Source organism: Vulpes vulpes, chromosome 3 (assembly GCF_048418805.1).
Source record: "Vulpes vulpes isolate BD-2025 chromosome 3, VulVul3, whole genome shotgun sequence".
In the NCBI taxonomy this organism is placed as follows: Eukaryota; Metazoa; Chordata; class Mammalia; order Carnivora; family Canidae; genus Vulpes; species Vulpes vulpes.
In genome coordinates, this window is record NC_132782.1 from 150,201,059 (window position 1) to 150,227,290 (window position 26,232).

Here is a 26,232-nt window from a genome sequence, read left to right on the forward strand (position 1 = left end):
CTAGTCTAGGCTAGAACCTTGACCTAGTGATCTCCCGCGGAAAACCCTTTGTCTATGGCCAGCAGCTGAGGGGCCTGCCTGCGGACACCCGACGGCTAGGTCCTGTGACAATCCAGGAAGCCAGACGTTGACTTCTGGAACAACCGGCCCCAGATGGCCAGCACGTGGTCGCCAACGGACAGCTTCCCTGGCTGCGGTGTCCGTTTTCACCTGAGGCCCACCCGCCACGCGAGCTGCCCCACTAGCCGGCCGCATCAGACCTACCTCAAGCGGGGCGGCCTGCGGCTTCCCCAGGCCAACAGCCCCCTGCCGGGACCTGCCTGAGACCTTCGCTTTGTGCCACTACAAAGCTTTTCCACTCCTCTGGCAGCCCTAATTTAAAAAAAAAAATTTTTTAAACCTTTCTGGCTGTGATTTAATGTTACCCATTTAAAGGTCCTCTGACAGTTTTAAATACGGAAATGTCAGCCTCTCGTCTACATCAGCAGGTAGGACGATTTCTACCTTTTATGCTCTGCTTCCCTTTGAGGCTCTATCAAATCACGAGGGACAACAGCTGACTCCCTTGTAAGCCTAGAACGGATAGTGCTCCCTTTTCTGACTTAGTTGGTCGTTATTTCCACAGCACCCAGGTATAGGCTCAAGGTGCCGCTGCCCACACAGCCAGAATTTCCAGGCGCTACCATGTAATTCAAAATGTGAACAATACGTGACAGATGGCCTATGTATTCACCTCCTGCCCTGCAGTATTAGTCAAGTTCAGTGTGTGCTTCTTAAAGGTGAAACAAATGCTAATAGCAAACAAATGACTAAGAGCCTTGACTATAAAAACAATTTAAAAAAATCTATTTGACTTATGGCTTATTAACAATAGCTTGCTGACTATGCACTGAACTCTAAAAGATGCTGTTTTAAGTATTTCTTTCTTTAGGCTCGCTAAGTTTACTATGACATATAATATACGCATCAAAAGCGGCACGTCTCTCTATAAAAGTGCCTTCTGACCTCCCATGCCAGACTCTATGATCTGCAAACACTAAGATTTGGACATGATACTTCTACAATTGAGTTTACAAAAATTATTGCAAGTGACCGTGATCTCCTAAGAGTTGAGGATTAAAAGGGCCCAAGAGGGATCCCTGGGTGGCGCAGCGGTTTGGCGCCTGCCTTTGGCCCAGGGCGCGATCCTGGAGACCCGGGATCAAATCCCATGCCGGGCTCCCGGTGCATGGAGCCTGCTTCTCCCTCTGCCTGTGTCTCTGCCTCTCTCTCTCTCTCTCTCTCTCTATCTCTCTCTCTGTGACTATCATAAGTAAATAAAAATTTTTAAAAAAAAAGTTTAAAAAAATAAATAAATAAATAAATAAATAAATAAATAAATAAATAAAAGGGCCCAAGAATACAAGTCAATGCCACATAATATAGGAATATCACAATGGGATGCATTTGGTAATTAGATTTATTTTGTTTTTAAATAGTAAGTACAACCTTGTATCAGCAGAATTTCACAGTAGGCTTTTCAAGTATTTGATTTTTTGGCTTATGATAATTAAGTGTAAACCACTGCTTTGAGTGCTGTCTTCAACAATAGCAAAAATCACTCTTGATTCAAGAACATTCATTTAATAATTTAAATTCCTCAGAAAAACATAGAAAATGAATTGTCATTGTATTGTAAACATGATCGATATAAATCTTAAGCTATGAAAAAAAGATCACAACCCCAAAAAGCAGCACAAACCCCACCTCCTGCAGAGGCAAATGTTTACCAAAATTATCAAAAGGGTATTAACAGAATTGACCTGTCAATTACAATAAGGGAAAGAGGAAACCGCTTTTAACAAGGAGGATCCCCGGAAGGTTACAGCTCTGAAAAGTAATGAGGTGTCTCTAAATTTTCACTTGAAAATCCCGCAAAGGCTCATTAATGGTCCATTCGATTATCTAGAGTTGATCTTCTTGGGAGGCAACTTCTACTGGCAGTTCTGGAAGGCTAGTTATGACCTGCATTTGTAGAGTGCTGTATTAAAAGTGCACAAGAAAAATATTTTATTAAAAGAAAAATATGTTATTAGAACTGCAGGCAAAGACTTCACGTCTTCTAAGGACTCTTCTCTCAATACCATCCCATTGTTTAAATCTGCACTTCAGCGGAGTTCCCTGCACACGTCTATACGCCGTCTATCACAGGAAACCTTCCGATTTCAGTGAGGCCACCCCCTGTATCAACAGCGACACCAGGGCGCCTGGGTGGCTCAGTCGGTTGAGCGTCTGACTCTTGACTTCAGCTCAGGTCATGATCTCGGGGTCATGGGATCAAGCCCACCTCCCCCCCCCCCCCCCCCCCAGCCAGGCTCTGCACTCAGCAGGGAGTGGGCCTGAGATTCTCTCTCCCTCTCCCCCCACCCGCCCCCTGTGCTCTCTCTCTCTCAAATAAATAAATCTTTAAAAAATAAAACAGCGACCACTACCCCCCAAGATTAGGCTCACAAGCACCAGAATAGTTAAACTTACTGCTGCCTTCAAAGCTTGATCCAGATCTTCGAGTAGGTCCTTCTTGTCCTCTAAGCCCACAGAGAGTCGGATCAGCGTGTCACTAATGCCAAGGACATCCCTGTCGCTCTTAGGCACCGACGCATGGGTCATGATTGCCCTGAAAGAAAGAATGAGCACATTTTCGATCACTATATTGTATCTGTCTCATAAACTGCGATTATCGTCGATGGGCTTTTCTGTTCTAAATATCAAGCTCTTCCTATGCCTATAACGCTTCACAGGCCAAAAAATAAGGAATTGTAAAAATCATCTTTTCCAGTCATTATCTTAAGTGAAAACTACGACCTTTTAGCCTTTCTACACTCCATCCACACACGGAAGGTGCCAATCAAGACTCCCACGCAAGAGGGGAAAAGACAGCCTCCAGCTGCAGATTTTAGCATCTGCCTGAAAGAGGCCTTGGCCAGAGGTTCCATACCCCCGGCCCAAGCAGCTGGACTTACAAAAGGCCTGTTGGACCAAGAACCAGCCAGGACTGATTCCCTCCTGACCCATGGATTAATCCAGAATGGCACCGTGTGAGGCAGCTCGGGGAAAGGCAATCCAGGGAGAACTCTGGTGGCAGCCAGGGAGCATTAGGAATTCCAGCACACGACCCATGGATGTAGAGGCCTGGAAGGGTTTTCGACCCTAGCCAGCGGCTCATCGTTGTCACTAACACGGATAAAGCTAAAGCACCCAAAAAAATAAAAAAATAAAAAATAAAAAAAAAATAAAAATAAATAAAAAAAAAAAGCTAAAGCACCCACCACGGGTCAGGCACTACGGCAAGAACTGGGAAACCAAGAAAAGTGAGATATTCTTCTCTACCCCAGACAACAATGCAGAAGCCAAAGACTCTGACAATTTCAGAAACACAAGGGTCTACACTACCAGCAACATCGAGGCTTAAGTGGCTTCGTCCGATCACGCCCGAGATCCACGGATGGAAGATCTCGGACGTGGGCGACATAATCGCGTCTCCTCTTTCATCGCTCTACTGCGGCTGTACCTGCCAACGTCCTCCTTAAATGCTCTGCCTTTTAATTCCTTGAGAGAGAGCGTACACCTAAAAACAACGTACGCCTCTGACACCACCAGCCCTGCGCACAAATCAGCCTCTCCACACGCTGGCTGTGCGGCCTTGTGAAAGGCACCTGTCCTCAGAATCAATTTCCTTATGCAAAATAATAATGGCAATAATAGCTATCATTTATTACAGGCTCACCACCAGGCAGGGACTCTACGGGTCATTTGTGTGCATTAATTCTTTTTTTTTTTTTTTAATGAATAAAAGGTGATAGAACTCCCATCCCCAAAGTTTATCACAGTCATCAAAGGAAGGAACACATATAAAGCATCTGCAAGTACCCGGAGTGTACTAGATGCCTAATAAAAAATAATACTTCCTAATAATAATTAACATCTATTGGGCCCTTGGTATGAATCAAGGCATCGGCTTCGGGACATTTCCCCCCCCCCCCCCCCCCGGTGTTCCCATAACAACCCTAAGAGCCGAGGACAGGGCCATCCACCTTTTACAACCGAGGAAACAGACTGGGAGGACACAGGTAACTTCTCGGAGGTTGCACAGTTCATACGTGTTGTTAGGCTGGACCAACCTCGTGCACGCTGGCTCTGCTTCTTCCCTCCCCTATTGCAATGCTGTACTCGTTGCAGCAGTTGTCACCCTCACAGAATGAGGGTGACGGGGTGGACAAGCCCTGACCTAAATTCACTCGTCCACTGGCAGGCGTCGGGGTTATGGCCTCGCCGGTTGGTGCAGCTCAGGGCCCAGCCACTGCGAACCACATCCTTAACGGAATCATTTTTGAGACAGCTTTAAAGTAATGCACGTTTCAGGACTATGAAAAATAACCCAATTTCATATGCCGAGTGTGCCCTCTTGTGCATCCGGACTTATTAGCAGGCGTCTTCCTGAAAGACTCACAAAAACCTATCTGGATTAGCCTCATTATTTGGGCATCATACCTTATTTTTTTTTTGATTAGACTTTATATGAAATTGCCCGACTCTTCACAGCTATTCCAGAAATGTTTATGAAAATTAAAACACAGACGCATACCAGGTGCACTCAGTACTCCCGAAAATTACTGGGTAATGATGTAATTACCACGGCAACATTCACATCACTGGGGCAGAGGTACATACAATAAAATCCGGGTACAGCTCAGGAATGCTCGGTGGGACGGGTAATCAGTCAAAGGTAATTTATAGTTTGATCATTAATCCCATTTTTATGGATGAAAAAAACTGAGGCTCAGAGGTGAGTAACTGGTGGAGCAGGTCCCAAATCCAGACCTAGGCTACTCCTCCCTCCCCTCATTGTTTCTACACAAAGCCTCAAGGACGAAGCCGCGGACACATTCCTACGTGGCATCTGAGTCATCGGCAAAACGTTCTGAATCCCTGTTTCCTTGTCTACAGAATAAGCTGTTGGGACGTCTGATCTCAGGCTGCATCTTCTAACATCCTGTGGTGCTTCACAGAATCACATGAATTGACTGGATTGGGAATGGCAGGTGGATTTTGGGTTTGTCTTGCAGATACACGAAGCCTTTCGAGGTTTCGGCCGCGATGCGGTCTGACCGTCGGGGGGACGGAGGCTATTTCATCGGACACGGTCCCTGCTTCCAAGGAGCCTGGACCTCAGCCCTTCTAATACAAAGTCCCCGAACCTCCCTCCCAGGGCGGGGTGGGATAGAACCAGCAGCCCCGGGTCGCAGGTCAGAGATCCTAAAATATAACTCCGCTGGAATCGCGTCCGCCTTCGGGCCGAAGGGAAAGAAGCACAAGTGGAGGCGACACAAGCGGCTTTTCATCAGGGTCTCCAAGCTGCTGGGTCAGAGGTTCATTCTGATTAGAGAGCGCGATGCTCTTCTTATTGTCAAATGACTTGAATTGCTCCTGATTTTTCCATATGCTTTTGTAAGCAATTGTAAAAGCTGACAACAGAGTCAAAACACGGAGGAAAAACAAAAATATATACTCACGGCAGCTCAGCGAGACTTTCGTATCCTCCCAAGCTCTCAGCCAGAGTAAATAGCTACGGCAAAGAAAACATTCGTTTGGATCTTTCACTACAACAAAAATATAAAACTAAATGGTTTTAATAAAATGGCCCTGGACAGAGAGGGTGGAGAAATGGTGGTGGATTATGAAAAAAAAAATACAAATTGGGAGAGAAACCCAGAGAGAAAAATGAACATAAAAATCACTGATGTCCCCGCTTGGACATAGGGTGTGCAAACTTTTGAAACATCACAAGTCGAGGAAGGTGAATGCCTCACAGCTTCCTGATCTGTCCTTCTACTTGAGTAATAGCTAACGTGAGCCCTAAAACCTCAGAATTACTACATTTGAGACCTGGCTCTGCGGGGGCCCTTTGAATAAAGATCACTACGGGTCTCCCAAGTCGCCTGCGCTTACTTGTTACGATAGATCACGTGCTAAACGAGTACGTCCATTTAACTCCGTCCTGGGCACATACACACACCGGGGGGGAAAAAAGAAAAAAAGAAAAAAAAGAAAGAAAGAAGAAGGAGAAAAAGAAAAAACCCGGTTTTGTATTTAGTGTTATAGTGTCACAGAACTTTACAAATAATCCCCAACTACTGTCCCGGCTGTACTGAGTCGCATGCACCCCTCTTTCTGCTTTTCGTGCCACTTTTCACAGCAGGGGACCCCGACTCATGTGGCAGCGGCCCAGTCGTGACACCTGCTAGACGCAGGGCCCGGGACCCAGGACGGCGAGCTCCCTGGGCCCGGTGCACGCGGGGGCCTGTCCCGGGCCCGGGCCCTTGGCCAACGTGAAAACCCCCACGGAGCCCCCGTCCCTGGCCACAGACCACGGGGCCCGGGCCTGGGCTGTGGCTCGCGGGAGCCTTTGTTCGGTGCACCGGCCACGGGTTACCCCGAAGCATCACGGAGTATTTCATTCGGAAAAGGGGTTCGGTTTCTGACAATCTGGAAAGCCAGGGCATCAGGGGAGGCCACGGCCACGGCCCCGGCGCCCGGTGGCCTCGCAGAGGTCGGGGCAGGCGGACAGGAGAGGCGGCTGAAGCTTTACCTTGAGGTGCTTGAGAAACGCCTCGGCGTGCACGAGTGTGCCCTTGATGTAGAAGGTGATCATGCCCGGGCAGCCGGTGCACTGACGCTTCGCCAGCTCGTGCTGAGGATGCGAGGGCAGCCCTGCGGCCGGGACGCACAGCGAAGGTCTCGTTAGAGCCAAACGGGGAATTGCAGGGAAACGGAACACTCACCGGGGCCTAAGCCTAGGGAGGACGGCTCGGGCCAGGCCGCCCCCGGTGCCCCATCTGGGCCCGAGCGCCTCCAGCGGCCCTCTGGCGCGGCCTCCACCTCCCCGGCTCCCCTGGCACCGGGGCTCGCACCTTCCTCACCTGGACCCTGTACAAGCTGTCGTCTTAGCCTGGAACATTCGCCCCTCTGCTAAGAGCATCATCCTGTGATTTCCTGTTTAACATGGGTCTTCCCTCCCAGACCCGCTCCGCGGGGAGAGATCCGCTTCTCTTGTTAATAATTGGACCCCGGAGCCTAGTCCAGGGCTTGCTCCGTCATTGGCAATTGATAAACATTTGTTGAAAGAATCGGAATGTCGGGGGTCCCCGGGGGGTTCAGTGGTTTAGGGCTGCCTTCAGCCCAGGGCCTGACCCCGGGGTCCTGGGATCGAGTCCCGCATTGGGCCCCCTGCGTGGGGCCTGCTTCTCCCTCTGCCCGTGTCTCTGCCTCTCTCTCTCTCTCTGTCTCTCATGAATAAATAAACAAAATCTTAAAAAAAAAAAAAAAAGAATCGGAATGCCTGTCCACGCCCTTCCTTCTAACAGGTGCCCCCGCTCTTCAAGACGCAGGCCAAAGCTTTTCTCCCTCCCTCCACTCAAAACACAGCCGCCAACAGCTCTCTCCCCGGGGGACTCGGAGAGCGTCTCACCTCCTGCATAGTTCTGCCTTAGTTCATCTAAGTTCCTCGGGGGCAGGAAGCAAGCGTCACTCCCTGTCCACCCACGGCCACGATGCTAAAACATCAAGAGGATCCTAAGTGACCAATTACTTAAAGCCACCACAATTAAAAGGCCAGTAAAATAAATTCGAGGAGTGATAGATGCCCACTAAGGCCACGTGAGCTGGCAGTGGTGAAAAAATTTGAAAAGGAAGTTAAGGCAGCTTCTGGGGAATTGTGGTGCGTAAGCAGCAAGTCTCAATTTGATGAGTTTCCAGTCCCAACCTGAATCAGGTAAGAGGTAGAGCTCATGCCCTGTGGCAGACCCAAGGCCTGGGCGCAGACCAACTGGGAAGTACAATCTTGGAATCTTCCAATCTTCCAAGATTGGAAGTTGCAATCTTGGAATACTGAGCCGAGCCTCCAAGCTAAGGATCATCGCTGGAACACCCAATGCACACAACTTTGTAACATCCAAGCAGCCTCTAGACCTCGGGCAGCACCAGGACACGGGCCCTGCCTATCTTCTCACCACCAGGCCCAGCACCGAGCCTGACACACAGCTACCTCACAACAGGTGTCATGCACAGAATGCCTAGGGTGACCCAAGAATCCTAGTGTAAACACAGGTGCTTAGAAATGAGATCAACTTTGCAGCACGTGGGAGGCTTGGTTGAGCACCTGACTCTTGATTTTGGTTCAGATCATTATCTCAGGGTTTGTTTGTTTTTTTTTTTAATATTTTATTTATTTATTCATGAGACACAGAGAGAGAGGTAGAGACACAGGCAGAGGGAGAAGCAGGCTCCATGCAGGGAGCCCGACACAGGACTCGATCCCAGGTCTCCAGGATCACGCCCTGAGCCGAAGGCAGCACTAAACCACTGAGCCATCCAGGGATCCCCTATCTCAGGGTTTTTAGACTGAGCTTGGTGTTGGCTCCATACTTGCAGGGAGTCTGCTGAGGATTCTCTGCCCCCCCCCTTTCCCTTCACCCCTCCCTCTACTTGCACACACACCCTCTTTCAAACAAATAAATCTTAAAAGGAAAAGAAAAAAAATTAAAAGTAAAATAAATTTAAAAAAATAAATAAATCATATTAACTTACCAGGATAGATGACCTTTTCTACCAGAGGATTAGATTCCAGAAACTGAGCAACTGCCATTCCGTTCTCGAAATGTTTCTCCATTCGGACGTGTAGAGTCTTTAGTCCTCGATTGCACAGGTAACAGTCCACCGGGGATGGAACTGCTCCAAGAGCTGCAAAATGAACATATCCTGGGGTAATCTGAACGGTGGGGAGAGACCCAGAAGATGCTCTCACTCTCTTTTTTTCAGTCTAGTGACTGCGAGGCGGGCTACCCAGGTCAACGTTGGCGTTTCCGGGGGGAAGTTAACATATCGAGTCAGAACGAAGCATACAGAATGCTCGAAGACCTGGGCTTCGGGACGAGAGCGGAAATCAATATCCTGCAAACGACACGAACTTCTCAAACACGAACATACACAGTCCTCTGCATGATTTCCACTCGAGGACACACTGCCCATAGCTGGACCTTGTATTCCTTTGAACATGTAGAGGAAAACAGCCTCAGTTCCTGTCGTTACTGGTTCTACCAACATTCAACTTAGCTTTTTTTTTTTTTCCAAAAGTGACTCTAATGAGGATCTTGTTCAGGTACCAAGAAAAGTTTGGAAGGACATGATTTTTGTCGATAAAAAAATGATGACCAAGAATCAGGTAACATGACAGGAATTCACTCTCTCTTCTGTCCCATAGAAACAACCTAATTTTCCCCCCAGTGCAACTTAGCTTTTGTCTAAAGCAGCCCAGGAGTTACTCTGCCTCCCAGATACACATCTCAGCTCAATGTTTTATAAATGAACTTATCAAGCACTGAGTTTTGATTTTCTTCCTCCGGGCCTTTTTTTCTTTTTCTTTTCTTTTTTTTTTTTTTTTACTTTATTGCTTATTTCCTCTATTTATTTATTTCATACTTATTTACTTTATTCTTAATTATGTGTGTGTCTTACCTGTCAAATCGCAATGGCTAATCTAAGTGTCTTCAAATAAACAATTACCCATACTTGAGATAACTAAAGTATCTAAACAGGAAATGGTACTTAGACATCTGTTAAAAAATATAAGTTTATATATTAAGTGCTATTTAAGATTAACCACCATTTCAGATATAAAAGATACAGTGTAAGAAAGCCATCATTCCAAATGTGTTATCTAAAGAAAAAAAAAATCTATTAAGTCTGAAAACTAAAAATTCAGTTGCGCTTTCCCCAATTATGGTCAAAATTAACATGATTTTGAAAAATAACAGAACTGATATCTTGAGTCATGTTGTAAAGCCCAGTTATGCTCTAACTATATTTTTATATTCCAATTTTTCTACTTTCCTTTAAAAACCAGAATCTTTCTCCTCTATTTCTCATTTCTTCCTAATTTAGCAGAATGCCATCACTTCATAACATTTAGTGGAACTACAAATATCAAATGTCGTCTCTCTAAGAGGATAAGGGTAAATGCAGGCTGTTTAATACTCACAATTTTGTAAGAAACGGAGCCTGTTATGGAGGCTCTCGGAATTAACAGACACTAAGCCCATTACGACATCACTGTGGCCTAAAGCAAAACAAAAACCTTTAAGTTAAAAACAATATACATTTATTCTTCATTCTAAAATTTAAAAAGGTGACTCTCTGGTAGAAGCCCTATAGAATAAGTTTAAATAAATTGTATTCCATCTGAGGATGCCCGGGTGGCTCAGCTGGTGTTGGCCTTCGGTTCAGGTCATGATCCCAGGGACCTGGAATCAAGCCCCACAGCGGGCTCCCTGCTCAGGGAGACTCTGCTTCTCCCTCTGCCCCTCCCCCCAACTCATGCTCATTCTCTCTCTTTCAAAAGTAAATAAATAATTTTTTTTAAAAAACCTGTATTCAATCTGACAGCACCAAAAGCCGTATCTGTAACAATGAAAATAAAAATCACATAAAAATTGTTTCTTTTTAAGCTGTCAGTAGGATAAAACTGTAACGTCTTTGAGTAAATTTTAATCCTCTGTTCATGGTCATGGGCATAGCTTTGTCTGCTATAAATGAAATCCCATATTTTATCCGAAGTACAATTTTTTTTACTTTCTACATGACTCATAACAAAAACCTGAATAATAGAAGGAAAAGGATCAACATATCATGCCTTTGGGTATTTTCATCTACCTATAGAAAAGAATACTCAGAGTGTAGACTCCGCATGCCTTACCATTCATATATTTTGTCGCTGAATACATACAAATATCAGCTCCCAGCGCCAAAGGCCGCTAAAAGGAACAAAAGATTTTCATTTTGTAAATGGTAAATCTCTTTCAAAAATGCTTCATGACATGCCAATTTGCTGTTGTAAATGTCATCCCTATTCTAACTTTTCAAAAGTTACACGCATCTTAAAGTTCTCCAGGGTCTCTGATGGTATCTTTCCCCTTTCTCTCCCACCAAATAAAAATACAAAGTACTGGACCCAATATTCAATCCAAAAGCACACATTTTCTGGAAATAGCAAGTGAACTCAGGTCAACAGGTCTCCTGAAATTGTTTCTTTAGAGCAGTTGCTGGCTGGTCCTAAGTTAAGTGTATCACTGAATTTTACAATGCAGAGATGCTGACATTTTATGACTCAGTAAACATATAAAGTAGTCGATGTAAACACTTAGCCATTGTTATATCAAGTGAGAAAAAAACTAATATGCTTAGATTTTGATCATTAAAACCTGATACTATATGCTGTGATCATTCACTTGATGTGCCATGATCTTAACTCTTAATTACTCTTTTTTTCTTAATTACTTTCATTATACTAGTTTTGCCGAGCGTAAAGTCACTTAGAAAGAAATTTGTTTTCCCTCATCTGATTTTCCTGCAATTCAATCCCTTAGTCTTAAAATCTCTTTGTTTATAAGTGAGAATTAAAGTTAAAATCAACTTATTCACTGAACAATATATTATCATCTTTCTATTTACATCTTTTTTTTAAAAAAAAAAGTAAGCTCTATGCCCACCACAGGGTTTAAAATCACATTCCTGAGATCAAGAGTCGCATGTTCTCCTGACAGCCAGCCAGGAGGAGCCTATTTATATTTTCTTTAAAAGAAAGTGTGTGTGTGTGTGTGTGTGTGTGTATGTGTGTGTGTGAACCTCACCAGTTGTTTAGTCTTTGGAAGGTGTTAGTATAAGGGGCTATAGGGCTTTTCATTTGGGGTGTTTCAAAAATAGGATGTTTTAAGCCAGGTGTTACTCGAAGCACTCTCTACATAGGTGTTTGCACATCTCCAAAGTGATAAAGTCAAACTAGATGATGGTCTCTCCCAATGGTAACATTCTCTAAACTCTGTGGTCAAAAGAAAATGAAAAAATGAAGAAGAATAACTAACATCTGTTGACCTCATTATATGCCAAGAACCACATTAAGTACTTCACAAATCCCAGTGAAACACTATATAAAACATTTTACCTGACTCAATAAAATTAAGTACTTTAAGATTTTCATTGTACAGCTCGGGGAAAAAAGACTAAGAAAAGCAAAAGAGGGGCACCTGGGGGGCTCAGTCAGTGAAGCATCTGACTTGACTTCAGCTCAGATCATGATCTCAGGGTGGGGAGATCGAGCCCCTTGTTGGGCTCCACACTGGGTGTGGAGGGTGTGAAGCCTGCTTAAAATTCTCCCTCTCTTTCTCTTCTGTGCCCCCATTCCCAGCTTGTCCTCTCTAAAAAAAGGCAGGAAGGCAGGAAGGAAGGCAGGCAGGAAAGGAGGGAGGGAAGGAGGGAGGGAGGAAGGATTAAAAAGCTGGGAGAGCTAGCACTCATACCAAACTGTATGAATCCAGAGGCTCTACTCTTGAACTCTGAAACTTTACGATGGCCTGTCCATTGTGCTTTTTGTGACATTTTCAGAAGATCCAGAAGACAAACGGCAGGGAAGAAAGAGAATGTATCCAGTTTTCGTGAAGGTAAGATAACGAGAGGACCTTTGTAGAAGATCTGCTTTATGGAACTATGACATGCGGCTGCTGAGGGACAAGACGTTTCTGATTAACTCAACTGGAATGACTCCAAATTGAAATGAAGCAAATTGCAGACCCTGGCATGAGGAAATGTGATGTGGGCTTCAGAAAGGTAGAAAAACTGGACCTATTTTAGTGACAGTAAAGGGGGGAAAAAAGGGCCAGGCCTGATGAGTAATCTGGGCAGGCCCAGGCTAACATAATTCATGCAACCTCTTTGGGAATATACAGGACTTACTGTGACTCAGCTAGAGCAACCCTAGGCTGTGTTAACTAGCCTAGCGTAAGTGGTATACGGGGTAAGGAGTTGGGATAAAAAAATCCAAGAGTGAAAATCACTTGGGACAAATAGATGAGGCCAGGAGAGCTTCACTTGGAAATAGACTGTTTTACCTGATATAAGAAGCAGCCAAAGCTGTATGGTGAGCCAAAGGCAGGTGGACCATGAAGCTATTCAAATGCAGTGTAGCCAGGAAATGGAAAACAAGATAAAACCTAGTAGTGCTTTCTCAATAAAACGGAAGGTGAAGAACAGGTTTATACAAACTCCCAAAGAATTGGCCAATTGCATGAAGGCAGCAGCCTGTGCCAACTTCGGGAACCCAGAACAAGGTGGGCTGGGGGGAGGGATATTAACAATTGAGCTATAAATATCTGCCTAATTTAAGAGTAGCAGAAAATGAGCTGGGCTTTCAGGAACTCGACAGAGTAAAGGTAAAGTACAGGAAGTGTAATAAGAATGATCATAAGGTACAGGCAGCAAGCAAAGAGCGAGAAGAAGGTAAACTCCCAATAAGGAAAGGAAACAGACTGGGCTACCTGGAGGGAAGAAAGAGAAAACATGTGGGAAAAAGGGCAGACAACTGGTCAGTTATAGAAAGATCCTTAGATGATCTACCCAAAGGAGCAAAACGGAAAAAAGTACCTGAGAAAATAGGAGAAAAAAGAAAAGGAATGGACCATGAAAGGGGGAGTTTGAGATGGGAAGAGATGTATGTAAAGGGGTAGGCAGGAAAAGAGATGGTTTAGGGACACCTGCATGGCTCAGAGGTGGAGTGTCTGCCTTGGGCCCAGGGCGTGACCCAAGGGTCCTGGAATCGAGTCCCGCATCGGGCTCCCACAGGGAACCTGCTTCTCCCTCTGCCTGTGTCTCTGCCTCTCTGTGTCTCTCATGAAAAAACAAATAAAATCTTTAAAAAGAGTGAGAGATGGCTTAAAGGGAGCATTATAAAGGCCTTGGTACTTATAGCTACAGCGTGAAACAGGCAGTAGAAATTCCTAATACAAACGAGGTAAAGCTATAGGGAGCTGGCCATAGCCTGTGGGGCACTGAGGGAAGAGACACCAGAGAGGAGCAAAGTGAAGAAATAATATGTGTGATGTACACTGAGATGTCATGCAGTTTAGCTTCCATTTATTTGGAAGGTTAGCCAGGTTTAATGATATAATGTATATATTACATATATTATGTAATACATTTAAATATATATTAAATTATACAGCTTAATTATTTTAATAACTTAATAATACATTAATATATTAAAAATAAACATATGCAAGTTACATATGCAGCATATATGTTTTTCAGTCACACCATATATATATTAAAAAACATCATAATGGACTTATTACCAGCTCATAAACATTAAAGTCCCTATTATTTATAAAGCACTGACAGATAAAAATCACATAATAAGGGCAGCTCTTCAGAGAGTTCTCACATCCTAAGAGAACTTAAAAGCTTTAATTAAGACAACTTTTAAAACACACAAAGTCCCATATCAGATATGAACCTAGGGTTGGTTGAAAAGATACTAGCTAATGGTAGAAAAGGTCCCATTTTAATTATTTGTCTAATCAGTAACTATGATTAGATTCCATGGGTTTGATAATGATTTTAACATAAACAAGTCTTGGCTTTCGTAGTTACAGGTGTCTATAGTCCTCTAATCATGCCAAAAAAATTATTTTCACTTACCTGGAAATATGCTGACATAAAAGTATTATCCACAACCAAAATGATGTCGCCACGTTTATGAACGGTGTGTGCACAGGCTTCAATGTCAATCATCTTCAAGCTTGGGTTTGTGGGGGTTTCAACCCAAACAAGCTAAAACATTTCAATAAATGATAATAGTTTATGAAAAATATACTTGCACGGATATACGTGCCATCTATTGTAACCATGTGGCACACTGCCCTGGAGGAGCGTGGGTGATGAGGTTGCAAGGTTCGAATCTGAATCCTAGCCCCCATTAATTTCTGAGAGGCCACGGTTAAGTAACTACCCTCCAGATTCCTCGAATTGTACATCTGTACGGTAGGCCTGATGATATTTTATAGAGCTGTTATAAAGATCAAATGAGGTAACGTCACGTATAAGCAGAAAAGTGCTCAAGCTAATTCTTGTAAGGACTTTCCATTAAAAAGAGGATCAAGTTCAGAGACACAATTCAGTGTCTAAGAATTTTGTCCTCCAAAGTAAATAACATACAACACCGAGATTATAGCCTGGGAGTTTCACTAAAGAGAACTATGCCTATAATGCCAAACACACCTTAAATATTAACTTAAAAAGTGGCAGCTGCATTAGAAACTATAAAGTAAGCACCCAGAACTTGAAGAGCGTGGGTTTTAAAGTGCAGGAGAGAAAACCTGGTCATAGCTCATTTAAGGAAGAGGCACTAGCACATCCCAAAACCTAGTACAATTCAGACACATAGTAGATGCTTGACAGTAACTTTAAAGACCAGAGAAAAGAGAATTCCTTTTGTTAAACAAGATGCCACTGTGTTGCACGGCATTACCTACAGCCTTCTTTGTAAAAGGGTTAATGATTCTGTTACTGTGTAAATGAACTATGCCTCTACAGTTTAAAATTCTCCCCATTCTAGAGTTTTACTGTAGAAAAGTTCAGGTAGTTAAAATAATGCATGGTCTACAAGAACCGAATTATTTTAAAAATCTATAAAGTTATTTCTGGGCAAGAACCTATTACTCCTATTCATGATAAAAAATAATCACAATGAAAGGAATAAATACAAAGTTGATTTTACGGGGACTTAAGAAAATCTACTTCATACAATGAGGCAGATATTTCAGGGGCAAAAAATGTATTAATTCAAGTCAGTAGAGAGCCACTACGTAAAGTTCTGTTGACCAGGATTAACATACTCAAAATTTGCTTTCCTCCCTTCGAAACACTCAGACCAGCTATTTTAATAAGTATCTTTCCTCCTAAGCAGGATAAAAAACAAGTTCCTTTGAAAGCAAACCTTAATCACTCAAAGCTCCCCCCTGTGTTAATCTTCAAAGTAATTACTTGGGTGGGAAAAGGTTTTCACTTTTTAGCTTCCACTGCGGCATAATCTTGAGTATACAATTCAAACCGTTTAATCACTAACAGAAAGTTGGAAAAGGCTGACTTAGAAAAGACACTGGTCCTTCTTTTACCCGAGCAGAATTTAAATGAGGCCCCAAGAAAGAATATCACATGTGCCATTCACCCGGGCACAAAACCCCTTCCGGTGGCTACAAGCTTCCCGGGCCGGGCCGAGGCTGAAGATTGCTGGTGGCCCGTTCTCTCCTTGCAACTGTTATGTTGTTGAAGAATCGCTTAGAATTCTTAAAAAGCCAGGGTGCTTAGGGTCCGGGGTCTTGGCAAGCTTCCTTTTCTGCGACCCAGTCTCCGTGATGACTTCTGTTCCCAAGACCAGCCTGGGACCGCCGCACAGCGCTGTGGCTTCTGCTCACAGATCTCCCTGAAGCTCCTGTACTGAGCACTTGATCCGCCCCACCTCATCGAATCTACACAAGCACCGTCCTATAAAGCAGGCGCAATTTCCCCCACCTTGCAGATGAAGAAACTGAGACTTGGGTTAAATTATCTGCCCGTGGTAGCACACCGGCTGTGACACAGAATTGGAACTTGGGTCCTGCTGTGGAGCTCATGCGCCTATGCGTCATACAGTGCTATCCTGGAGAAGCCAGGCCCATCTCCATATCGTTGATGCCTTCCAATGGCTTCTAATAAAATCTGTTATTTAAACTGAAATGATGTCCTCCAGTAAACAAAAGGATGGAAACCAAACACCACCCAGAAAGCAGACAAAACTGAAAACTAACTGAGTTACCTTGGTTTCTGGTGTAATGGCTGCCTCTAGCAATTTGATTTTGGAGCAATCCACGAAAGTAATCTTTAATCCAAATTCACTCGCCACCTGCCTGAAGTACCTGTTTGTACCTGAGGCAGACAAAAAATCAGACAAAACAGAAAGGACACTGTACTGAGAAACGTTCATTCTTTATAGGCACAAATGCTTTATAAATATAAAGAAGTGTCAATCGCGAATAAAAATACAACTGACAGCAATTCCAGTTTGGTTAGATCATTTGGCTACCTTGTATAATAAAGAATATAAGGCTTGGATTTTAAACTACAAGTTAAAGAGTCAAATAAAACACACTTGATGTCCATACCAAATGGCATGAAGCAAAAAAGTTTCTGAAAACACACGACTTCTACTCTTCAGACATTGAGTGGCATGCTCCTTGAAACATCAATAGGTTTTTTAGCAATTTCTTCCTAATACTCAAATTTAAAATAAATGAATCAATATCAATAAAATGTTCAAAATAAATTTTCAGGGGCGCCTGGGTTAAGCGTCTGCCTTTGGCTCAGGTCGTGATACCAGGGTCCTGAGATCGAGTCCCTGCTCAGCAGAGAGCCTGCTTCTCCCTCTGCCTCCCCCTGCTTCTGTGCTCTCTCTCTCTCTCTCTCTCTCTGTCAAATAAATAAATAAAATCTTTTTAAATAAATAAACTTTCAGTCTGATTATACTTTGATGATAATAGAAAAAAACTGATTATTATTCCTTAGCTTTTCTCAATCTTTTTGTTATGTGGTTCTAAATGCTTTGATAGATAAATGAGGCAATATAAATCAAACAACTACAGTTTCATGGTGAAAGGAGATAAATTATTCAACTTAGAATCATTCGTCTTACACTGTTCTGGATTTGATTTTTATTTTTACATAGGCAAATTTAAAGGAAAAATAATTGTTGTTACTGATAGCCAACCAAAAAAGAAAGGAAAATAGGAAAAGTATTTTATGATCAAAGATATACTGAACTTTTGATGTTATATAGACTGACCCTACATAATGTGATTGAAAAAGAATGTAAGGAATTGTGAAAAATCAATAGCAATTTTCAAGATTCAGTACCTATGTGTGCCATGAGTTTTTTTTTTTTTTTTAATAATACACTATAAAAGTAACCAAAGGTGTGCTCTTTCTACCATTTCTATTTAACAAACAATCAGGGAACAACGATAAATACAAAGCACTGCAAATTTCCAAGAGGGTTAAAATGATTGCTAAGAGTAAGTCTCTTACTTCAAGGAACTTACATATTTGACTTTTTACTAATCGGAGACAGATAAAATGACAATATTCTAGAAATCACGTTTTAATTATTTGGGAGTATCTGGAATCCATATCCCTATCTTTACAAAAATTTTTGCTATTGTTTTGGGCATAAAATCAAGCCTTGTTTGAAGGTAAGGGCAACCTGTCTGTCTCACCACTTTAAATAACTTCCATTTAAATTGTTCACTTTAAATAACTTGCACTAAAAAGTGTTTAGAATGAAAGTTCTTACATTTGAACCCATGACGGACTGCAAGGGGTAAGACCCTTGACCCTAAAATTAAAATGAGAAATATTGACTGTAGTCTTAAGTACACTTTTCCACTTTTCCAGGGAAAGGGTCCATACTTCAAACAGGTTTTCAAAAGGTTCCCTAAAACCACAAGCGTGAGTGTGCAGGGAGGCTAGAGAAGTGGGCAGAGGTAAGCTGTTTGAGAGTGACCTGGGCTATACTTCATCTTCACTGCAGATAAACATTTTAAATAACACTAGAACACTCTTTAAACACCATCTTCTAAAATAAAAAAAATAAAAAATAAAATAAAATAAATTAAAAAAAAAAATTAAAAAAAAAAAAAAGGGATCCCTGGGTGGCGCAGCGGTTTGGCGCCTGCCTTTGGCCCAGGGCGCGATCCTGGAGACCCGGGATCGAATCCCACGTCGGGCTCCCGATGCATGGAGCCTGCTTCTCCCTCTGTCTGTGTCTCTGCCTCTCTCTCTCTCTCTCTGTATGACTATCATAAATAAATAATAATAAAAAAAAAATTTTTTTAAAATAAAAAAAATAAACACCATCTTCTCTGAAGCAGAAGGTATCTGAAAGTTGATCACAACTAACATCCTCATTCCAGCAGCAGTTAAAAAAAAAAAAAAACTAATAAACAAGTGTCAGAGCATGTTTACACTCTTTCTTTACCAGGTCTGGGCCAACACTGAGGTGTCCATCACACCTTTAAAAGATAATAAATGGGGACGCCTGGGTGGCTTAGGGGTTGAGCGTCTGCCTTTGGATCGGGTCGTGACCCCGGGGTCCCGGGATCGAGCCCCACGTCGGGCTCCCTGCATGGAGCCTGCTTCTCCCTCTGTCTCCATCTCTGCCTCTCTCTCTGTGTCTCTCATGGATAAATAAATAAAATCTTTAAAATAATTTTTTAAAGATAATAAATGATCCATAATCCTGGTAACATTATTAATATATTTCAGGACCCACTTTATTGTCTTTAAGATACCAGCTGATGCAACCTGAATGAGACAAGTCACCTACCTCCGTACACATCATCCATACAAATAATTTGGTCGCCTGCTTTCAAGAGGTGGGTAATAGTCACAGTGGCAGCTAAGCCTGAAGCAAAGGCCAAACCTAAAATGAAAGCCAAGGGAAGAGTAAACCAATTAGTCAAACCTCTGGGCTGAAAAACACCGACAGTATTTCCCTGCATTAGCTTGTGCTCTCGCCTCTGCTGGCGGTTCAGGACAGCCAGTACCACTGAGTCACGAGGGGTCCCCTGATGAATACAGGTGCCCAACTCCCCTTTAATTTTAATTCCTTGAAATTAAAATATCTTTAAGAGAAAAAAACACCTAATTCTGCTTTGGTGATAACATTTCTCTGAAACACTTCAAAGAAATAATTCTTTACAAAATTCTGAGATGAAAGGCCAACTGCCAATTCAATTACAGCTTAAAATCAACAAACTGAAAAAAAAACATCAAACTTCAGCAACAGAGCCAAGGTAAGAGTCACTCACTGACCACACGGCTATCCAAAACCCAAAATCAGGCCTGAGAGGTTTCTGTGGAATTGAAAAACTGGTTTTTTGTTTTTTGGTTTTTTTTTTTAAGTGTAAATCTCTTTTAAACAGATATGATCCCGAAACCTCATAGAGAACAATTAAAACGATTAATAAAAAATAAAAAATTTTTTAAAAAAAGAACACGCTTGGCACTGTGTACATTAAATACCGTGTATTTACGGAAATATCCTGACAAAATATCAACACATCCCCTTCATGATAAAAATCGCCTGCAACTGGTAGAAGGGAGAATCCAGTTAACTTGAAAAATGTGACACTTAAAATCTTCTCAATGAAGTCTAGGTTGGGGTCAGCTCTGTGGCTAAGCTGTCACCTCAGTCAAAGCCCCCGGGTGTCCTGGACCTGGTGGGAAAACCCACTGGCCTGTCAGCCCTGTGAGCCCTGTGAGCCCCATCGGCCCTGGGAGCCCCGTCAACCCTGGGAGCCCCATCAGCCCTGGGAACTCCATCAGCCCTATGAGCCCCATCAGCCCTAGGAGCCCCGTCAGCCCAGGGAGCCCTGTCAGCCCTGTCAGCCCTGAGAGCCCCGTCAACCCTAGGAGCCCCGTCAGTCCTATGAGCCCCATCAGCCCTATGAGCCCTGTCAGTCCTGGGAGCCCCATTAGCCCCATCAGCCCTGGGAGCGCTGTCAGCCCTGGGAGCGCTGTCAGCCCTGGGAGCCCCATTAGCCCCATCAGCCCTGGGAGCCCTGTCAGCCCTGGGAGCCTCATCAGCCATATGAGCCCCATCAGCCCAGGGAGCCCTGTCAGCCCTGTCAGCCCTGAGAGCCCCGTCAACCCTAGGAGCCCCGTCAGCCCTATGAGCCCCACCAGCCCTGGGAGCCCTGTCAGCCCTGGGAGCCCCATCAACCCTGGGAGCGCGCACCTCACGCACCTGTGGGCAACCACATCAGCGAGGCTCAGTCTTCAGAAAGAACTCCTCTTATCCAAAAGAAAAGAAAAACCTCCCCCAAACCCCCAAACCCCCACACACATTTCCAACCCCTACACTCAATGCTGTGAGAAAACTCCTAAAACTCATTTTCTCTTCCCCATTCCGTCTTCGTTTATATCATTTATATAAGAAATACGAAGATGATTTAACAGTCCTCCACTCCCTTCATGAGAAGATTCAGGGGCTAACCCCTAATGCCCCTAATCCCTGGGGGCCCCTCCTCAGGGCAGCAGGTAAATGCAGCCCGGGTTGTGCTGTGCTCAGAGGTAGTGTTACCAAACTCCGCTAATATTTACTCGTTTACACGGACACGTGCAGACAAAGTGCATTTACAGGGGTAGTAAACGGCAAAGTCTTGCCATTTTTGCCTCTACTCCTACGTATTTTTGCCCAACAATCACACGCACGCATATGACGCCTGTCCTCCACGCCCTTGGGCCGAAATCTTCAACATCTTCATAAAATAAAAAAATCCGAACTGACTAATCCTTATCTCTTTCCGTCTCTAAGTTCTGTGCCTCTGTGATTTTGCTGATAGGCGGAAGAGTGGGGTCCAGACTCCACGAACCCTGAAGTGGAAACCACTTACTGTACTTGGCCCCATCTAGGGCCGCCACGGCTTTTTCCAAGCAATTCCTGGTGGGGTTTCCAGAACGGCTGTATTCAAAGCCCTGAAGAAAAGGAGATAGAGTTTATCTTAAGAGATTTAAGTTTCCGTATCAGAGTCCTAACACAGACCCCTCCACAACTACGGGCTCCTCCTACCACTGTGATTTTCCACTATTTAGTTGTGACACGTCTCGCCATCAAATAGGAGCTGCACAGTCCTGTGGCTGCAGCGGTGGGAGAAGGCCCCGAAGCCCACCAGCCTGGGTTAGAAGGCTAGAGCTCCACTTACGAGCTGAATGCCTGATACGGAAGCTACTGAACGTTCCCTGACGTTGATCCCGGTACCCGAAGATGGGAATAAAATACAAAAAACTAATCCTGTAAAATTGTCGTGATGATAAAATTATATTATGTATAATAAGTTCTCTACGTGGTGCCCGGCACATGCTAACTACTACAGAAACGGTTGTTTGCACTATTAGCATTATTATTCCTCATTAACCTGGGGACACCAGGAAAAGGGAATTACCAGAGCCAACAGAGTAAACTTAGGTCTGACCCAGATTTCATTTCCCAAGACCTAAGTGGTTCAAGTCCTGTTTATCATCCTACAAGAAACTACCAACAGGTCCTACAAATGCTCCAAGTTCAGATCTTGGCTCGACAAAAGTGACTCAAAAATACAGGGTAATTCTTGGCACCGTGGCTACATACAGTAATTTTTTTTTTAATTTGCTCTTTTTACATTTACCATACTAAGGATATTCATCCAGTCATTCAGTGATTTTATTTAATATCGTGGTCTGCTTTTTAGGAAAACGAAGCCAAAGGTCCTAGGGAGCGTCGGAACCAGTATCCAAACCTAGGATTTCAACATTGACTAAAAATGCTACAATTTTCTCTCAGTGCCTCATATAGCACACAACAAAACACAACAACCATTTTTTACAGATTGTTTAGGGTTTGGGAGCTCCCAGTACTAGTAATGGGTGTATATACACATTATAGATATAGGTACACACACATATATTTTAAGTTTTGGTTGTTTGTTTCGTTGTTTGTGACAAACTGAGTAGACCTATTTAGTAGGGTTTCGGGATATCCTCATCCCTCCCTACCATCACCTCCATGATGTGATCCCCAGGCAGAAAAAAATCTGTGCAGATTCATGTGGCTACTGCTGCAGAAAGGCACCCCTGTTGCCATGAGGATTTACTGCAGAGATGGAACTTTCGGAGGTAGATGGAGAAGCGAATCCCAGTGGCAAATCCCGACCCTCACACCCATTCGATGGCTTTCCAGTGGACTAGGAGAAACAGATGCTTCTCATTCAGCTCCTCAGATTCTCTTTAGGGCTCTTCATGGAGTTTTTAAAGGTGTTAAGAGGTGTTTGGTGTTTGTAGACTTCATCGCCTATGTTGGCTATCTGAAAATATCTAATTATTAATTTCTGGTTAAATGGTTAACTTTTGTAGCAAGACCTAATAAAACCTGGACAGTCACACATTCACAGAGCCTACAGCAGCAACAACAGACTGTAAACTTGGAAAACAGGCTGGTTTTCCAAAATAAAGTAGCTGGACGTAACCTAACCAACTGTAAAAATGCCCTTAGAACTCTACCTCACCAAACAAGGGGCTAAGTTTAAAAGAATTTTCCTAAACTCACATCGCATGACACGCTAAAGAGGTTTTTGAAGTGTAATCCAAGCTTTGGACTTACAAAGTTTATTGAACTAATTTCCTTAAAAGCTCAGCAACTTTTAATACTCCAGGATCTCGTCAGTGTTACCAAAAGGGATTAATAGGTACTGCTCTTTCAAAACCTTACAACTCATTTATCTATAGCTCTGGGTCAGTTCCTTGTAAAAAAAAAAAAAAAAATGTGTCCTGTCCTTGCCCTCTGACCTGGCTACTGTGAGGATCGAATGGAAAAGGTATAAATGTGAACACCGTGAAATTCCAAACTACTGAGCAATTATAATGCACCATAAAGTCTAACATAAATATCAACAATTTATGCGGTAGGTGCTATGATTAACTGCATTTACTCAGGATTAACCCGAGGCTTGGAGACGTTAAGCAACCTGCCCAAGGTTGCCGGGATCAGAAGAGGTGGGGTCAGCACTCAATCCTAGCCCTCCGGTGACTTATGCTGTGAATCACTAAACCATACTGCTTAAATGATGCAATGGCTCAGATTATTAGCAGAATTACTGGAGCACAGCAGGGTGTAGCCTAATGCCTCGGCGTAGCTTCTAGAGCAGGGCTGCAATCCCAGCGACACCAGTTACTAGCCATGCGGCCTCAGTTAGGCTACTTACTATTCCCAAATCTGTTTATTTAATGGGAAAAATGAGAACCCATCCAGACGAGGGTTGTCCTGAGGCTCATCCCCGACCATACCTGTAACACACCTGACACATGACTCGCAGGTCTGTATCTAGCCCTTAGCAGCTACTCAGTCACTATTAACATCGAGCACAGCCACTGAGCATGATCTTGATCCCAGGTCAGTTATCAGATCCTGAAGGTTGTTTTGTTTTGTTTTTTAAAAATTTTATGTATTTATTCATGAGACCCACAGAGAGAGAGGCAGAGCCACAGGCAGAGGGAGAAGCAGGCTCCATGCAGGGAGCCCGAGGCGGGACTCGATCCTGTGACCCTGTGACCTTGGGGTCACGCCTTGAGCTGAAGGCAGAGGCTCCATCGTTGAGCCCCCCAGGTCCCCCCTGAGGGTTTTTTGGGTTTTTTTCTTTTAGTTGACTCCCTACCCCGGCTTTATGATTTTTGCTGCTAAAGGTAATTCAACAGTTATGACCCTCAGTTTTGAACTGCCAATTTGCCAAAATTACACGAATTTCAGTTCAAATCTGTACAGTGGGACGCACTGTTCCTTCCAGTCCTGCTTGTTCCAAGAATGTGATCAGCGGGCCGCGAAGGCAGAGGGTCAGCGCCAGGGAGGTCTGCACAGCAGTGCCCCCTCCTGTGCACACTGCCTTGCACACCGCCTTGCACGCCGCTGTGCACACGGCCATGCACACCGCCTCGCACACCTTGCACATGGCCGTGCACGCTGCCTCACACTCCGCCTCACACACCTCCTTGCACACCGCCTCGCACTCCGCCTCACACATCTCCTTGCACACCACCTTGCACACCGCCTCTCACGCCGCCTCGCACATCTCCTTGCACACTGCCTCGCACACTGCCTCGCACACCTCCTTGCACACCGCCTCGCACACCTCCTTGCACACCACCTCGCACTCCTCTGTGCACACTGCCTCGTACACCTCCTTGCACACCACCTCGGACACCGCCTCGCACACCACCTCGCACACCTCCTTGCACACCGCCTCGCACACCTCCTTGCACACCACCTCGGACACCGCCTCCCACACCACCTTGCACACCACCTCGCACGCCTCCTCGCACTCTGCCGTGCACACCGCTGTGCACACCTCCTCGCACACCACCTCGCACTCACTCCGCCTTGCTCTCCGCCTCGCACACCTCCTTGCACACCGCCTCGCACGCCGCCTTGCACACCTCCTCGCACACCACCTCGCACACCTCCTCGCACACCTCCTTGCACTTCGCCTCGCACACCTTGCACACCGCCTCGCACTCCGCCTCCCACTCCGCCGTGCACACCACCTCGCACACCTCCTTGCACACCACCTCGCACACCTCCTCGCACACATCCTTGCACACCGCCTCGCACACCACCTCGCACACCTCCTTGCACTCCGCCTCGCACACCTCCTTGCACACCGCCTCCCACTCAGCCGTGCACACCACCTCGCACATCACCTCGCACACCTCCTCGCACACCTCCTCGCACACCACCTCGCACACCTCCTTGCACACCTCGCACACCTCCTTGCACACCGCCTCCCACTCCGCCGTGCACACCTCCTTGCACACCACCTCGCACACCTCCTCGTACACCTCCTTGCACACCGCCTCGCACTCACTCCGCCTCCCACACCGCCGGCGCCCCCGCCCCCTGCCGTCGGGCCCCGCTCACCAGGTGCTGGCCGGGGGCCCCCTGCTTGAAGGTGGTGGACAGGGAGATGGGGGGCACCACGGCGCGGGAGCTCCACTGCTCGGGCTCCTGGCCCACGTGGATGGCCTGCGTGGCGAAGTGCGGGAAGCGGGGCTGGAAGCCGTCCGGGGCGGCGTCCCGCTCCTGCATGCCGGGCCGCGGAGGGGACGGAGCGCGGGGGCAGGTGCGACCGGAACCGCGGAGACTGGGCGGGAGACGCGGGGAGCGGGAGCGGGAGCGGGAGCTGCAGCTGGAGCAGGAGCGGGAGCGGGAGCAGGAGCCCGAGCGGGAGCGGGAGCGGGAGCAGGAGCAGGAGCAGGAGCAGGAGCAGGAGCAGGAGCAGGAGCAGGAGCCCGCGGGGCCGCCGACCGCCAGGCTCGCAGGCCGCACTCCGCGCGCTGGACCTCCGCGGCCGCCGGGGCGGGGCGCTCTCGGGGGCGGGGCTAGCGGGAGCCAATGAGCGACGGCCGCGGCGCCACGAGCGTTCCTCATTGGCCGGGGGCGAAGGCGTTGCCCGGAGCGCCGCGGGCCCGCCCCTTCCCGGGGCACAGAGGGCAGTCCACGCGGTGCGGTCCCCCGGGGCAAGGTTCCGGGGGGGGGGGGGCTGGGGAGCCTGGAGGGGTCGGGGTGCTGGGGGGCCTGGGGGGCTGGGGAGCCTGGGGGGGTCGCGGTGCTTGGGGGCCTGGGGGGGTCGGGGTGCTGGGGGGCCTGGGGGGCTGGGGAGCCTGGGGGGCTGGGGAGCCTGGGGGGTCGGGGTGCTGGGGAGCCTGGGGTCCTGGGAAGGCTGAGGGTCCTGGGGGGGCTGAGGGGCCTGGGGG

At 45.7% G+C, this 26,232-nt stretch overlaps 1 protein-coding gene across 1 annotated transcript; it reads right to left on the reverse strand.

The window, feature by feature from the left end:
* Positions 1 to 1,441: 1,441 nt before the first annotated feature.
* On the reverse strand, positions 1,442 to 25,848 carry CTH (cystathionine gamma-lyase). Its single transcript, XM_072754880.1, has 12 exons — positions 25,397 to 25,848; positions 21,348 to 21,429; positions 19,277 to 19,372; positions 16,715 to 16,824; positions 14,560 to 14,691; positions 10,787 to 10,844; positions 10,073 to 10,150; positions 8,623 to 8,775; positions 6,626 to 6,747; positions 5,550 to 5,602; positions 2,515 to 2,653; positions 1,442 to 2,020 (listed from the first exon to the last, which is right to left on the reverse strand). Exons 1-12 carry the CDS (start codon positions 25,562 to 25,564, stop codon positions 1,994 to 1,996), a joined length of 1,218 nt encoding a protein of 405 aa, XP_072610981.1. The 5' UTR covers positions 25,565 to 25,848; the 3' UTR covers positions 1,442 to 1,993.
* Between the last annotated feature and the right edge of the window lie 384 nt (positions 25,849 to 26,232).